Source organism: Chrysemys picta, chromosome 2 (assembly GCF_011386835.1).
Source record: "Chrysemys picta bellii isolate R12L10 chromosome 2, ASM1138683v2, whole genome shotgun sequence".
NCBI lineage: Eukaryota > Metazoa > Chordata > Testudines > Emydidae > Chrysemys > Chrysemys picta.
Window position 1 is genome coordinate 7,160,671 of NC_088792.1, and position 15,907 is coordinate 7,176,577.

General features: G+C 49.8%; 1 protein-coding gene across 3 annotated transcripts in view; it reads right to left on the minus strand.

Annotated features, from left to right (window-relative positions):
- PTH1R (parathyroid hormone 1 receptor) overlaps positions 1–15,907 on the minus strand; it is a 170,710-nt gene that overhangs the window by 40,885 nt on the left and 113,918 nt on the right. For all 3 annotated transcript variants that reach the window (XM_005286268.4, XM_042860463.2, XM_042860451.2), the window contains 2 exons: positions 13,107–13,217; positions 11,076–11,194 (listed from right to left, as the gene is read on the minus strand). In XM_005286268.4, coding sequence (XP_005286325.2) covers positions 11,076–11,194; positions 13,107–13,217 — 230 coding nt within the window. The remainder of the gene's footprint in view (positions 1–11,075; positions 11,195–13,106; positions 13,218–15,907) is intronic.

A 15,907-nucleotide genomic window follows, 5' to 3' on the forward strand; every position in this document is an offset into this window, starting at 1 on the left:
GCTTAATAAATAATAATAGCGCATAAGAACAGCCACACTGGGTCAGACCAATGTCCACCTAGCCCAGTATCCTGTCTTCTGACAGTGGCCAGTGTCAGATGCTTCAGAGGCAATTTATCAAGTGATCCTCTGTGGTCCAGTCCCAGCATCCAGCAGTCAGAGATTTAGAGACACATAAAGCATGGGGTTGTGTCCCTGACCATTTTGGCTAATAGCCTGTCCTGTCCTCCATGAACTTATCTAATTCTTTTTTGAACTCAGTTATACTTTTGGCCTTCACAATATCCCCATACAGCTCTTTCCCTCCATAGATCTCAAAACACTTTGAAAAGACAGTCAGTATCATTATCCCCATTTTACAGTTGAGCAAACTGAGGCCTGGAGCGGGGAAGTGACTTGTCCAGGGTCACCCAGCAGGCCAGTGACAGAACTGGGAATAGAACCCAGGTCTCCTGAGTCCCACTCTCATTCCACTGGACCACACTGCCTCTCCTATGACCAATAGATGTTCTCAGCATGTTCCAGACACAAGAGGCATGTGTTATAGACCATCAGCACATCATTAGAAGGTGCTATGGTGGCTCTATGACATGTACTGAGCTGTTGGACTGAATTGATTAACCATTTATTAAAACATCTATTCATCATGTATTAACCGTATACAACCAGCACTGGAATATGAAGTGTGGCCGTGAAATCTGTAACACCTGTGTATTAGTACCTCTAGTTCAGCCACTTTGCAGGCCATACAAATCATGCCATTGTCGAGAAGATACCAAGGAGCTCCAAAGCTCCGGGCTGGAAAACAACTTTGCTTTAAACGATGCGGTTTGGATAAAGCAGCCCTGGCACGCTCTCCTCTTTTCCCATCGTGCCTGGCATGGGACTCCGATTTCCTTGGGAGCAGAGAAGCCACCACGTTATAAACAAGCGGCCATGGATGAAGACAGGGTTGGCTGGGTTATGGTTATGCCCTCTGATGGGCCACGTTGCTGGGATGGTGTGGCCAGGCAGAACTGATCCCATGATGCTGGTCCGCACTGTTTCCCTTCCCCACGGCTTCAGGGTTTTTTTTAGGGAGGGTTTGTCCTTCCTAAACAAGCCAGGCCTGGGATAACAGCATTTGCATAGGAGGGAATCTGGCGGGACACAAGGCCTGTTTGCGTTTGGTTACTGGATGGAAGATCCCTGCGTTGCTGTCAACAGGCCCCCATTTGAAAGTGATCATGTGCCAGGTGTCATTGCGACCCACCCGGCGAAACTGAAAGTGATCATGTGCTACCTACTGCTGCCACCCCGCTGGGCGAAAGTGAACGTGCCTGTCTCCAGGGCGATACTGACGTGTGCCAGGGCGAACGCATCAGTGCTGGAGTTGCTACCGATGCATGCTAGCGTGAAAGGGAAAGTGCCCATATCCAAGGTGCTACGGATGGGCACCAGCATGGAAGTGAGAGTGCCCCAGGTATGACCAGCACCCGGGGTCAAGTGGAAGCATCCGACGTGCTAGCCACGCACATCCTGACATGAGGTCGCGGGACCTCAGAGATGGGTCTGTCTCGCCCTTAACGATGAAACAAACAAATTGCACCAGACAGAGCCCAGGTTCTCTGACCACACTGGGTGCATCGAGGGACTAGCGCCGGCTGGGCTATGAATCTGACTCCCCAAGTTCCTTGAAACACCAGATGGAAAGTAAACAAAACGGAGCCGGATGGCCAGGGTGCTCGGGCTGGAAGCCGGAGATCTCTCAGCCCGTCGGGCTGAAGTGAGCAGGCTGCCTGTGACTAGAGACACACAGATCCTGCGTTCAGCTCCTGTGCGGCTCCTTTATGGCCACCGGCTGGATGAAGGGTTATCTCAGCTCTTAAAGACAGAGCATTAGCATAAAGAGACACAAACTCACTGAGCCGGGGTAGCTTTCAGCACAGCCCCGGAGGGCTCCCTGAAATCCCTTCGGACCTCCATGATCATGCCACTAGGACACCTCTTTAAGAAGCTCCCTCCTCTCACTTGCCAAACTCCCAGGATGCCTTCTTCCTATGGGCCTGTCAAAGAGTTCCCCTAGGTTTTTCTCCCAGATGGCGGGAGTCCCTGGCCACGCCCAGTTATCGACATGGGGTGGCTTAGAGTCAATTTCAAGCTCCTTGAATATGGGACCCTGCCCTTTGCAGACCTTCTTACATCTCTTCCGATGGGGGATCAAAAGGAAAATAAACGTCCCAATGCATCCGAGAACAACGTCTTCCTGGAGCCAACTCAAAGGGGAAAGATAGCAATACATTCTTACTTCATGGCGGTCTGTGTTGCGATTTTCTAGACGTCCTTCCGGTGGGGTAGCTGCCTTGGGGTCACCCTGGGAGTTGGCCGCACTTCCCGTAGGTTTGGGGATCTCCTGGATGGGAGTCCTCCCTGCGTCTGCAGGAGTCGTTCCAGCCGTTTCCTGATTGGGGTGATCTCTCTCCCCACAGCTCACTGCAGTTTCCTCCTTTTTAAAGGCTTCTTCCCTACCATATGGAATTGACAGGGCCGGAGAGGTGGGGCAAGCCCAGCACACAGGGCCTCTCTGGCCCCTTCCGCAGCAGCGTGGGGTCTACACACTCCGTCGCGGATCTGCCCTCTCCCAAGAGATCTGTCCTCATCCCGAGTTGGCCACTCCCGGCACATTAGTGGGACATGCAGGGAAACTTTATCTGCAGTGGCAGCCCACTACCTGATCTGCAGCTAAACAGAGGGCATCAGTCTCCGGGCTGTCAATCCAGCACCTTTCACCAGCACTCAGATTCCCCTTTGAAACAACGCTGAAGCAATTGCTTCACTGGGCAGTTAGGAGCTGTTAATCCTCCTTGCATTGATGGTTTTAGCATGCTTTGCTAATTTCAAAAAGATCAGGTGCGTCGCTGCTCTAAGTGAAATAATCCTATTTGTATCATCCAGGGCAAGGGAAAGAGACGCAAATCTTCTCCACCCTCCTCTGTATGCTGCTTTGGCCAGCCATATAATTAGCCCACGGTAGCTAAAATGAGAACACAGAGAACCTAAACAAATACCTATCTAAAGAGAGAGAGACAGGGAGGTTTTTCCAACACTTTCTAGTGTTTGGTTCCCACTGGCTATGTTTGTCCATCTGTCTCTCTCTAAAACTCCCAACAACCTTGGCGGATGATTGCTGGTTAAGTGCAGCTGTTACCGATGACACAAAGATGCTGTTCTCCCAGTGGGAAAAAAATAATAATAGAAAACACGACTCTCTTTGTAGAGATGACGAGTCTGTCTTGGCAGAATCCATCTGCCTGACCTCTATACTTAGAGAACCAGTCGAAGGAGGCATTACTATTACCAGTTCTGCACACTCAATGGAGGGTGTGAAAGACTGGAGGGCTATATTGACATTGTGACATTCTGTACCTTGGGGGAGCACCCTGTAACCCCCATGTTTCTCATTTATATATAATTGTGATCTTGCATATAAAGCAGGCCGTGTGAGGTATCAGGGGAAAGGTTCTGATCTGCTGAAAGTCATTTCTCTATCCATATATGTATATCATTACTGATTATGAAGTTATGAGAATCGTGTTGTATGGTTGTTACTAAAACATGCTGTACGTGGGGGAATCAGCCAGATATTCGCTCCCCAGAGGCAACAGCAAGGAAAGTAGCCAACGCCCAGGCAGGGTTTCAAACAACCCATCAACAGCCATTGTCCAGCAAGGGAGCTACAATGCAATGACTCACCTGCATGGGGCCAAACTAGAGGAATTGCCCAAGCTTGCCTGGAGACTCAGCAATGCCCCCCAGACATGCCTGGATGTGTATTCCCCAAGCACATGGGATTGAGGGTATAAAACAGAACACAGGGGCTCCATGTGTCGCCTTTCGCCTGCCCCCAACCATGCCGCAAGCAACAAGGACACTGAGAAGACTTAAGCAGAGGAGACTGGCCCAGATTTCAAGGGTGAAATTGTGTACTATGAACTCCATTATCCAGTGGAATGAGAAAAACTGCTTAATCTAGAAATTGCCCAGTCTAATAGGGTTGAGAGTTTAGACTGCGTGTTTATATTTTCTTTTCTTTTGGTAACTAACTCTGACTTTTTGCCTATCACTTATAATCACTTAAAATCTATCTTTTGTACTCAATACATTTAACTGTTTATCTTTACCAGTGACTTTGCCTGAAGTGTTTGGTAATCTGCTCAGGTATGCAAAGGCTGGTGTATGTCCACTTTCCACTGATGAAGTGGTGAACCAATTAATACATTTGCATTGCCCAGCTTTGAGCAGTGCAAGACGGTATATTCCTGTGGTACAAGGCTGGGAGCTGAGGGGATTTGGCTCCGGTGCCTTTCCCTGTGCGATTCATGAGTGGCTCTGGGAGCATTCATGCAATCGAGCTGGGTGTGGGGCTCCACATGTGGTTGTGCTGAGTGATAACAGAACCTGGAGGGGTTTGTTGCTGGTCACTAGCAAGGCATTGTGAGAGACAGCCCAGACTGGAGAGAGTTCAGGGGCACAGAGATCCCACAGCCCCGGGCTGCACCCTGGAGATCCTATCACAACAGTCTTATAATCGCCACCCTCTGCCAGCAGAGAAAAAGAATAATAATATACATTTTTGTTTGCAGTGTTGTTGTAGGCATGCTGGTCCCAGGATACGAGAGAGACCAGGTGGGTGAGGTAATAGCTTTTATTGGACCAACTTCTGTCAGTGAAAGAGACCAGCTTTCGAGCTACCCAGAGAAGTGATCTGAAGAAGAGCTCTGTGTAAGCTTGAGAGACCGTCTCTACCACCCCACCCTGGAACCCATACAGGGTATCATTCAACAGTTATAACCCATACTCAACGGGGACCACATCCTGAAAGAGATCTTTCCCAATCCCCCTCTTCTGGCCTTCAAACAGTCTCCCAACCTCATCCTCAGAAGCAAGCTCCCTACAGACCAGAACCCAGCAACTCAAAGCCGCACCAGATCCTGCCAGAACAACAGACGCAAAATCTGCAGCCATTCTTCCACTGCTACCATGATCGATACCCCCTAAACAGGCCTTTAAAAAGCCCTACACGTGCCTAGCACGACATGTCTGTACCTCAGCCAGTGGGCTAAATGCCCCAATAACAACTGGGTGGGTGAAACCAGACCATCATGATGCTCTCGAATGAACTCACACAGAAAAACGATCAAAGGCAAAAGCTCCATCTCACCCGGGGGCAAACACTTTTCACAAAACAATCCCTCCACATCTGAACACTCTCCGTCCTCGTCCTCAAAGGAAACCTGCACAGCACCTTCGAAAGATGAGCCTGGGAGCTTAAATTCAAGCCTTTGCTAGACACTAAAAATCGTGGTCTTAAAAAAGACACTGGATTTATGGCTTATTAGAACAGTCTGTAACCCACTAGCCCCGCCCCCTTTTTTGTCCTCTGACTGCAGAGGGGTTTGAACACGTTAACGACTTATGCTAAACAATCCGTTCTCCACCTTGCGTGAGACTCTGCCCTGAAGAAGCGCTCGGTGTAGCTTGCAAGCTGGTCTCTTTCCACCAACAGAAGCTGGGCCAATAAAAGTTATGACCTCACCCTCCTTGTTTCTCTGCAAGAGGCAGACTTTGAAACGATAGACCCAGCTAGCCAGGCGATCCTGAACTGTCCCTTTCTTCGGAGCCGTGCAGAGTGACCTGCTTTGCTCCTCGTTAGACAGACCCACACTACACCCAGGTCAACTCCACCTCCGTATGCTCAGGATGTGACATCAATAGGAAAAAAAATATGGGTTGTATACATAGACTGGGCCATTTGGGTGCTAAAGCTTGTCCGAGGCCTTTCCCAGGATTCTCTGATACTTTGGAATTAAACTCTACCAGTGCAAGAACAGACCATTTACAAAACACACAGCTGTGCTTCACCCCAGGGAAGCACCACATGGCAGAGGCCACTGCCCGGAAGCTGTAAAAACTTCCTGCATATGGACGGTAAAGGGTGAGATGACCCACTTCCCCATATCCGCTCACAGTCTGCCAGTTCTAAGCTGTGTACTCAAAGCCCTGACTCTGTGGGGAGGAAAGGGAAGTGGCTGTACTAGTGAGAGGAATGAGGGCATAATATCTAGACCCTAGGCCTCTTCCCAAGAGAGTGTTAATAGAGGGGAAATCTGGCCCAGTGGTTCGCATGGTCACCTAGGAGCTAGCAGATGCAGGTGCAATTCCCTGCCCTGCTACTAACTCACTGTGTGATTTTGGACTGATTTCTTTGTGCCTCAGTTTCCCCTCTCTAAAATAGGGAGAACAGCACCTGCCTACCTTATAGGAGTAGCATGAGGTACATTAAAGATTGTGATGTGTTCAAATACTATGGTAACCGGGGGTGGGCCCACCATACGTGCCTTAATTAGATGATACAGTTCTCGCTTTATTCTGGTGAGGTCGTGCAGTTTATTCCCCTGCCAGCGCAGGATTGTTCCCTAAAATACAGTCCATCCTCCTGCCTAGTTTTGAATGCATAGGGGAGGGGAGAAGCCAGCACCTGGGAGAGGAAAGGGAGGAGGCTACATACATCTTGCAGATTTCTTCTGCCTAACATCTCTAACATTTCGCTTGCACAAAGCGATCACTCCACGATCAGTTCCGGTCCTCAAAGGAAACCTGCACAACACTTTCTCAAGACCAGCTTGGGAGCTTAAATTCATTACTTTGCCAGACCCTAAAAATCCTGATCAAACCGAGATACTGGATTTCTGGCTTATTACGAGGATCTGTAACCCACTACCCACCTCTTTTTGGCCTAGGACTGCAGAGGTGTAACTGGGCCACTCTACCGCGAATGGTCCCTTACAATACATGCTAACTACTAACGCCACCTTGCATTTTGCTGTGACGCTGGGAGCTCCTTTCCCAGACCTGCAGAGCTCTGCAGCTCAAAAGCTCCAAAGGTGATTGCTACAACATCCTACACCCTGCTCAGATCCAGTCAGAATGCTGCTACAAAGATCATTCTCTTAGCCCGTGGCTTTGACCATGTCAGCCCTCTCTTGGCATCCCTCCACTGCTTCCCCTTCTCGATTGCATCACCTGCCTGTCTTCAGGCCCCTTGAACCCAGTCTGAACCACGCTATGCAATTCGCCCCAGGGTGGAGTACTTCACTGGAGTTGTTTACCTGTCCCGGGACCTGCAGTAATTACCCCCCACTGATTTTAGTTTCTGGGGAAAGCTGGTAACCCTCCTCCCCCACAGAGCTAGAATACAGTCCCTAACTCACAAGGAGGTGTATAACATGGAAGCATAGACTCACAGAAATGTAGCGCAGGAAGGGACCTCAAGAGGTCATCAAGTCCAGCCTCCTGTGCTGAGGCAGGATCAAGTAAACCTAGACCATCCCTGACAGGTGTCCAACCTGTTCTTAAAAACCTCCAGTGACGGGGATTCCACAACCTCCCTTGGAAGCCTGGTCCAGAGCTTCACTACCCTGAGAGTTAGAAAGTTTTTCCTAATATTGAACTTAAATCTCCCTTCCTGCAGATTGAGAAAATTGTTTCTTGTCCGATCTTCAGTGAATACAAAAAATAACTGAGCACCGGCCTCTTTATAACAGCCCTTAATATAATTTAAATCTGTAACCAGGCCCCGCTTCAGTCTCCTTTTCTCACTAAACATGCCAAGCTTTTTTAACCTTTCCTCATAGTTCATTTGATCACTGTTGTTGCTCTCCTCTGGACTCTCTCCTGTTTCTTCACATCTTTCCTAAAGTGTGGTGCCCGGAATTGGACACAGTTCTCCAGCTGGGGCTGCACCAGTCCTGAGCAGAGCAGGACAATCACCTCCCGTGTCTTACATACGACACTCCTGTTAATACCCCCCAGAATGAGATCAGCCTTTTTCACAACTGCATCACATTGTTGGCTCATAGTCCATTCGTGATCCACTATAGACCCCAGATTCTTTCCAGCTGTGCCTCTGTCTATCGGTTACTCCCCATTTTGTGTGGTCCATTTGACTTTTCCTTCCTAAGGCTGGTTCTTTGCACTGGCCTTTATTGAATTTATTGTTGATTTCAGAGCAATTTGCCAATTTGTCCAGGTTGTTTTGACTTCCAATCCTGTCCTCCCAAGAGCCTGCAACCTCTCCCAGCCTGGTGTCACCTGCAAATTTTATAAGCGTACTCTCCACTCTATTATCCAAGTCATTCATGAAAACATTGAACAGTATCCAGGACTGACCCCTGTAGGGGGGTCCCTGCCCATAGGTGGTGATGGTCTCCACTAGCATGGAACGAGCCCCCCTCCCCCCCCCCCCAAAAAAAGAAACTCCACATAGTGCCCTCCAGATTCCCCCACCCTGGATCTCTGTGAAAATGGATCAGGCCACTTTGAGGAGTGCATGACAAATATCTGACTGTCTTGAAGAACACCCCACCTCCGCCCCCTTGAGGTGAAGCAATTTCCCACTGAAACAACTAGCAGAAGTTGCTAGATCGCAGGCCCTGGTTCTCATGGGAGACTTTAATCACCCTGATATCTGCTGGGAGAGCAATACAGTGGTGCATAGGCAATCCAGGAAATTTTTGGATAGTGTAGGGGACAATTTCCTGGTGCAAGTGCTGGAGGAACCAACTAGGGGCAAAGCTTTTCTCGACCTGCTACTCACAAACAGAGAAGAACTAGTAGGGGAAGCAAAAGTGGATGGGAACCTGGGAGGCAGTGACCATGAGATGGTCGAGTTCAGGATCCTGACACAAGGAAGAAAGGAGAGCAGCAGAATACGGACCCTGGACTTCAGAAAAGCAGACTTTGACTCCCTCAGGGAACAGATGGGCAGGATCCCCTGGGAGAATAACATGAAGGGCAAAGGGGTCCAGGAGAGCTGGCTGTATTTTAAAGAATCCTTATTGAGGTTGCAGGAACAAACCATCCCGATGTGTAGAAAGAATAGTAAATATGGCAGGCGACCAGCTTGGCTAAACAGTGAAATCCTTGCTGATCTTAAACGCAAAAAAGAAGCTTACAAGAAGTGGAAGATTGGACAAATGACCAGGGAGGAGTATAAAAATATTGCTCAGGCGTGCAGGAGTGAAATCAGGAAGGCCAAATCACACTTGGAGTTGCAGTTAGCAAGAGATGTTAAGAGTAACAAGAAGGGTTTCTTCAGGTATGTTAGCAACAAGAAGAAAATCAAGGAAAGTGTGGGCCCCTTACTGAATGAGGGAGGCAACCTAGTGACCGAGGATGTGGAAAAAGCTAATGTACTCAATGATTTTTTTGCCTCTGTCTTCACGAACAAGGTCAGCTCCCAGACTGCTGCACTGGGCAGTACAGCATGGGGAGAAGGTGACCAACCCTCTGTGGAGAAAGAAGTGGTTCGGGACTATTTAGAAAAACTGGACGTGCACAAGTCCATGGGGCCGGATGCGCTGCATCCGAGGGTGCTAAAGGAGTTGGCGGGTGAGATTGCAGAGCCATTAGCCATTATTTTTGAAAACTCATGGCGATCGGGGGAGGTCCCAGATGACTGGAAAAAGGCTAATGTAGTGCCCATCTTTAAAAAAGGGAAGAAGGAGGATCCGGGGAACTACAGGCCAGTCAGCCTCACCTCAGTCCCTGGAAAAATCATGGAGCAGGTCCTCAAGGAATCAATTATGAAACATTTAGAGGAGAGGAAAGTGATCAGGAACAGTCAGCATGGATTCACGAAGGTGAAGTCGTGCCTGACTAACCTAATTGCCTTCTATGATGAGATAACTGGCTCTGTGGATGAGGGGAAAGCAGTGGATGTGTTATTCCTTGACTTTAGCAAAGCTTTTGATACGGTCTCCCACAGTATTCTTGCCGCCAAGTTAAAGAAGTATGGGCTGGATGAATGGACTGTAAGGTGGATAGAAAGCTGGCTAGATCGTCGGGCTCAACGGGTAGTGATCAATGGCTCCATGTCTAGTTGGCAGCCGGTTTCAAGCGGAGTGCCCCAAGGGTCGGTCCTGGGGCCGGTTTTGTTTAATATCTTTATTAATGATCTGGAGGATGGTGTGGACTGCACTCTCAGCAAGTTTGCAGATGACACTAAACTAGGAGGCGTGGTAGATACACTAGAGGGTAGGGATCGGATACAGAGGGACCTAGACAAATTAAAAGATTGGGCTGAAAAAAACCTGATGAGGTTCAACAAGGACAAGTGCAGAGTCCTGCACTTAGGACGGAAGAATCCCATGCACTGCTACAGACTAGGGACCGAATGGCTAGGTAGCAGTTCTGCAGAAAAGGACCTAGGGGTCACAGTGGACGAGAAGCTGGATATGAGTCAACAGTGTGCTCTTGTTGCCAAGAAGGCTAACGGCATTTTGGGCTGTATAAGTAGGGGCATTGCCAGCAGATCGAGGGACGTGATCGTTCCCCTTTATTCGACTTTGGTGAGGCCTCATCTGGAATACTGTGTCCAGTTTTGGGCCCCACACTACAAGAAGGATGTGGAAAAATTGGAAAGAGTCCAGCGGAGGGCAACAAAAATGATTAGGGGTCTGGAGCACATGACTTATGAGGAGAGGCTGAGGGAACTGGGATTGTTTAGTCTCCAGAAGAGAAGAATGAGGGGGGATTTGATAGCAGCCTTCAACTACCTGAAGGGGGGTTCCAAAGAGGATGGAGCTCGGCTGTTCTCAGTGGTGGCAGACGACAGAACAAGGAGCAATGGTCTCAAGTTGCAGTGGGGGAGGTCCAGGTTGGATATCAGGAAAAACTATTTCACTAGGAGGGTGGTGAAACACTGGAATGCGTTACCTAGGGAGGTGGTGGAGTCTCCTTCCTTGGAGGTTTTTAAGGCCCGGCTTGACAAAGCCCTGGCTGGGATGATTTAGCTGGGAATTGGTCCTGCTTTGAGCAGGGGGTTGGACTAGATGACCTCTTGAGGTCTCTTCCAACTCTGATATTCTATGATTCTATGATTCTATGAAAGATTTGATTGGGACCTGCAAACATTGGGAATCTTTCCAGCATCAGGAAGCAACCTGCAGGGCACTGCTTGTTTAAGAACAGAAGGCTCGATTGGCTAGTTCTGATCAGATCCCCCCATTCCCAGTTTGCATACAAGCATGGCATACCGTCTCCCTGGTTTCGTTGGTGAGGAACTTGGCGCATTCGCTGTAATTCGCCCAGGTGCGGTTGTTGCCTGGCACCAGCTCCCAGCTCCCATTCACGTCACACCGCCGATAGGCATGGCCTAACGAAAGGAACGAGAAAACAGACAACCTGACGCTTAGCGGATTGCAGTCCTGGCAGAACAGAAGACGTATCTTTCCCGATGCTTCAACCACAGATTCACACCTGTCCTTATAACTTAGCTGCCCATAATCAGCCTGCCCTTATCTGCTCTCTCTGCTGCTTGTCATGGAGCCGTGGGGGAACAGGGGGTAGTTTCAGATCAGCTTAGCCCAGGGGATCTCCCACCGCAACTGAACTTCAAAACCCAGTCATTTGTTCTACACAGAAACTCTCAAATTTAAAGAGGCACCCATCAAACAGTGTAGGTCAAAATACAGGGTTTAAAAAAAGAAAGACAGAAAAATGGTTTTCAAAAATGCAATAGCATGGAAACATTTGCATGATGGTTAAAAAAAAGTCATTGAAAAGCAATGGGCTCGTTCAAGTGGATCTTTCTACATCTCTAGCCCTTATCACTGTACGATCTTAGCGCCTTCCAATTAGGAATAGATGATTTTTTTTCTTGGTCACACCCGTTACCAAGAGGGAACTCGGATACAGCGCAGAGTAAGTGATTTACCCAAGGTCAGCCAGAGTTCCTGTGGCAAATCCAGGAATAAAACCCAGTGCTCCATCCACTAGACCATCCTTCTTCCCCTTCCACGTATCATAAGGGGGCCTTTAAGCGGATGTGCAGAAAAACCTCCCTGGCAGCTTCAGTTCTGGCATAAGGATTCACACTGGCCCAGCTCCCAGTCCTGGCCACAGTAAGCCTGTGGGAGGGTTGTGGATGTAGTCTACTACACGATGGCTAGTCTCTGCTTCCTGGGAGCCCTGGGAAGCATGCATAAGTTAGAGCAGCCTCGAGGCTGCTCTTATTCACACCAGGGACCAAGCAGACTCCTGCATAGCCCAGCATGGGGGGAGCACAAAAATGGTTTTACCCACCAACTCCGGTCCTGCGCCCAGCTCAAGTACAGAGAAGCTGAGAAACAGGCACAAGGATTTTTTGTTTTTAAAAAAAATTAGACACAGTATAGCCAAATTGCGGTCTCGGCTCCACCAGTGCGCTGGCTTTGTAATGCGGAATGAGACCGGTGCAGCCACACCAATGTCACAGGGTCACTGCCCTCAGGAGCCGGAGTGGAGCCGCCATCGGTGACCTTTGGGGATGGGGTGAGAATTAATTCTGTCCTTGCAACATCGGTGATCAGGGCAAAGTGTCTGAGCCACTAAGGCTGACTGGACTGGAATCACCACGGGCCCTACCATGTCAAGAGGAACCTTAATAACTGAAGATGAACTCCTAGAGCCAGTTGCTTCTCCCCACTTCCTTGCACGAAAGCAGAACAAAAAGCCCCGAGCTGGAGAACAAGGATTTGAAGGCGTCAGGTGCCTGTGATAAGAACAGGTTCTCTCAACACAGGGGCTCTCACGCGGGACTCCGACACAAAGGGACACAGAGCCGAGATGGATTCTGCAGCGGTTTGGCTTGGCGGAGCTCTGGCTTCAGCCAATATGAACTCCGCCTTCACCTGCGCTTCTCGATGCTCACCTAAGTGCTTCCAGACGCTGTAGTCCAGGGGGCTGTGAAAATCTGCAAATACTGATGTGCATTGATCCCTGAAAGGGGTAGAAAGTCCCTGACTGGGAGTCTGCTCTGCTGCTGAGACACCAGGATTGCTGGATCCTGTCTAGGAGGCGTTGAGGCCATCTGGCCTACCCTTAGGGCAAAATGGGACCCCCTGCGGGGCTGGGGCACTAAAGGGTGACTCCCAGGATACTGTTTAAGGGCCGGGGGGTAAACCCGGGACACCGTTCAAGAAGGGAAAGGCTCCCTAGGCCAACGCCCGGCTCTCTAGTCCTCAGCTTCATTCCTTCCCGCTGCAGGCTAGAAGGTTCCCATGGCATTTGGGAAGGAGCTTTATTACCTTTGTGGTTGAAGTCATAGATGTACTCAGGACATGGCATGGCCACCACTTTGCCCGGCACGCCTTCGGGCCAGCAGCCAATGCCGTCCCACTCGGGCAGACAGAAACCATCTGCGGGAGAAAAGCGAAAACAAGAGACGTCACTGCGCCTGCAGCATTCAGCAGCTGGCACCGACATAGTCCCCTGGCACCCTCAGAACTGTCGTGTGCCAGCTGGATATACACTGCCCAGAGAGGCCCTTCTCCCAGCTAGAATTAAGTTCAGGGCACAAATCAGTGCGTTTGGCCCAACCTGGCATTAGGGGAACACGCAGTATGCAGGTAGTTAATAAAGAGAGCGCCCTCTACTGACAGATAAGAATAAGCAGCATGGTCAAGAACAGCAGTTCTCAACCTGTAGCCCAATCAGCACTCAACTGGGGCCCAGCTGTGTGCTAAAAAAATTCAAAATTTGCAGCTCTGGTCTGACAGGGGGCAGGGGTGGCTGAGGGGGAGACAGCATCTTTCAGCCTGCATGAGCGCTCCTGCCAGCAGGGGGCTGGTGAACGACGCAGGGGCTGGGAGAGTGGGTCTGTGGGTAGGTTTGTCGGGGGGGCTCTGGGCAGTGAGGGAGTGGGGGGGAGCTGGGAACTGGAGTTTTCCCGGGCTGCTGCAGCACCCCCATGTTTTAGGTAGGGCTCCGCTCCTGGGGTCAGGTTCAGCTGCTGGCGGCCCCGCGGGGGAGGGGAGGAGTCCTGTTGCCCAGCCCCGCACAGCGGGGTTCGGGGTCCAGGGTCTGGCCCTGCTGCAGGTTCCGCGGTCCATCTGCCCAGTCCCACACGGTGGTTCCGGGTCCCAGCTGCCTGGCCCAGTGTCCAGGGCACTGGGCATAGGGGACTCTGGGGAGGTTTAGGAGGGGGGCGCTGTGGTTCTCAACCTGCGGCCCACAATGATAAACAGGCTGAAAACCACTGGTCAAGAAGTTAATAGGTTCGATAAAGCTGCTGTTGTTATGCTCAGCAATTGGCTTCTAGTGCGCAGCTCCTGACACCTGCCAGCGGCGGTGGAGTAGATACAACCCATCCCGCTTTTGATTCTTTTCAAAGGGACATGGTCCAGATAAAAGGGCTGCTGTCCAGGTGTTCTCTGTGGGGATTCCCATGACTTTGGAAGCCACTTCCCATGTTTGGTTTGAAATAGTCCTTTAGGGCACGGTGAGCAGCTCGCCTTGTCACCCAGGCATTTGAAAATGGGGCAGGGGAAAGAGATTGTAAAGGGTGGGGAATTTAGCAGTGAGAAAGGGGGACCTGAACTTCTCAGGTGCTGTGTTTAGACACAGTAACTCCAAATAGCTCCATTACACCAGCCGCTGGTGGGAAGTTATACTGAGTTATAACGCTGCCCCGTAAATACGTGTGAGCATTAATTTGGTTGTAACATTCAGGGCAACTAGAGCATATAGACAGGTGCCTTGTTCTAGCATTCATATCAATCCAGAGAAATCGTATTTATACTAAAAATGCTTTGGGGAGTTGCTTACATCTGTCTGCTGGTATCAGTTTACCCAGGTTTTCTAGAAACAGGTGGCTGGATATTACCGTTCCTTTCAACCAGCCCCATTCCCAGTTAAGTCAGCAGGAGTTTGATATCAATGAGGAAAGATCGGGTCCAGTTTTTGGAAGAAACTAAATTTCATATCCCTCACACTCCTAATCTACAGTTGAAGTCTTTCATCCTGCAGCCATCATAAAGGGTTCAGAGGACATCTATACGGATGGAGTAGGGGTAGTTAAAAATAGGGGGGAGGGATAACCCCTCAAAAAATTTCTTCCCTCCACCCCCTTTCTTTTTGGAATTTATTTTGAAAACTCAATTCTGAATATTCATCTCAATGTTCATCCTATTTTTTTTTTGTTTTGAAATTTATCAAAACTTGAAACAATCTGACCCACTGTAATGGTGAGACTATCCAGCGCTTCAGTAGCAAGGGTTGGAAAAGAACAACACAACACAACTCCCTCCACAGTTCTGGAAGGGCTCTGGGCCCAGACCTTCAAAGGGATTTCATGGCCTCGATACCTTTGAGGATCTGGACCACACATCCTCATGCTTCAGGGCAGAAGCCAAACTATAGGCTAATGGGGGTCAGGAAAACACTTTGCTTGGAGGCAGATGATCGCAGAACTGCTTACTGCTGGGTTCTTACACCTTCCTCCGAAGCAGCTGGAACTGATCACTGCCAGAGACAGGACACATGACTAGATGGACAATTGGTCAGCGCTGGTGTAGCACTTTCTATGTTCTTTTGTTTCTAATCACCTGCTGGGACAAGCAACACCTGACGAAGCCAACTGCTGTCCATGCTCAGAACTGCCCAACCTATACTACAGAACGTGCACCGATGCGTCTGCACTGCTGTAGTGATGCTAGTGCAGATGTCCTAAGCTGACGGGAGAGAGCTCTCTCGTCAGCTTAATTACTCCAGCCCCCGCGAGCGGCGGTAACTACATCGGCGGGAGAAGGTGTCCCCTGACCTCGCGCTGTCCACACCAGCGCTTAGGTCAGTATAATTTACATCACTCAGGGGAGTGACTTATTCTCACCTCTAAGGGCAGGTCTACACTACCCGCAGGATTGGCGGGTAACAATCGATCTATCAGGGGTTGATTTATCGCGTCTAGTCTAGACGCGATAAATCGATCCCCAAGCACTCTCCTGTTGATTCCGGTACTTCACCGCCGTGAGAGGCGCAAGTGGAGTCGACGGGGGAGTGGCAGCAGTCGACTCAGCGCCATGAAGACGGTAAGTCAATCTAAATATGT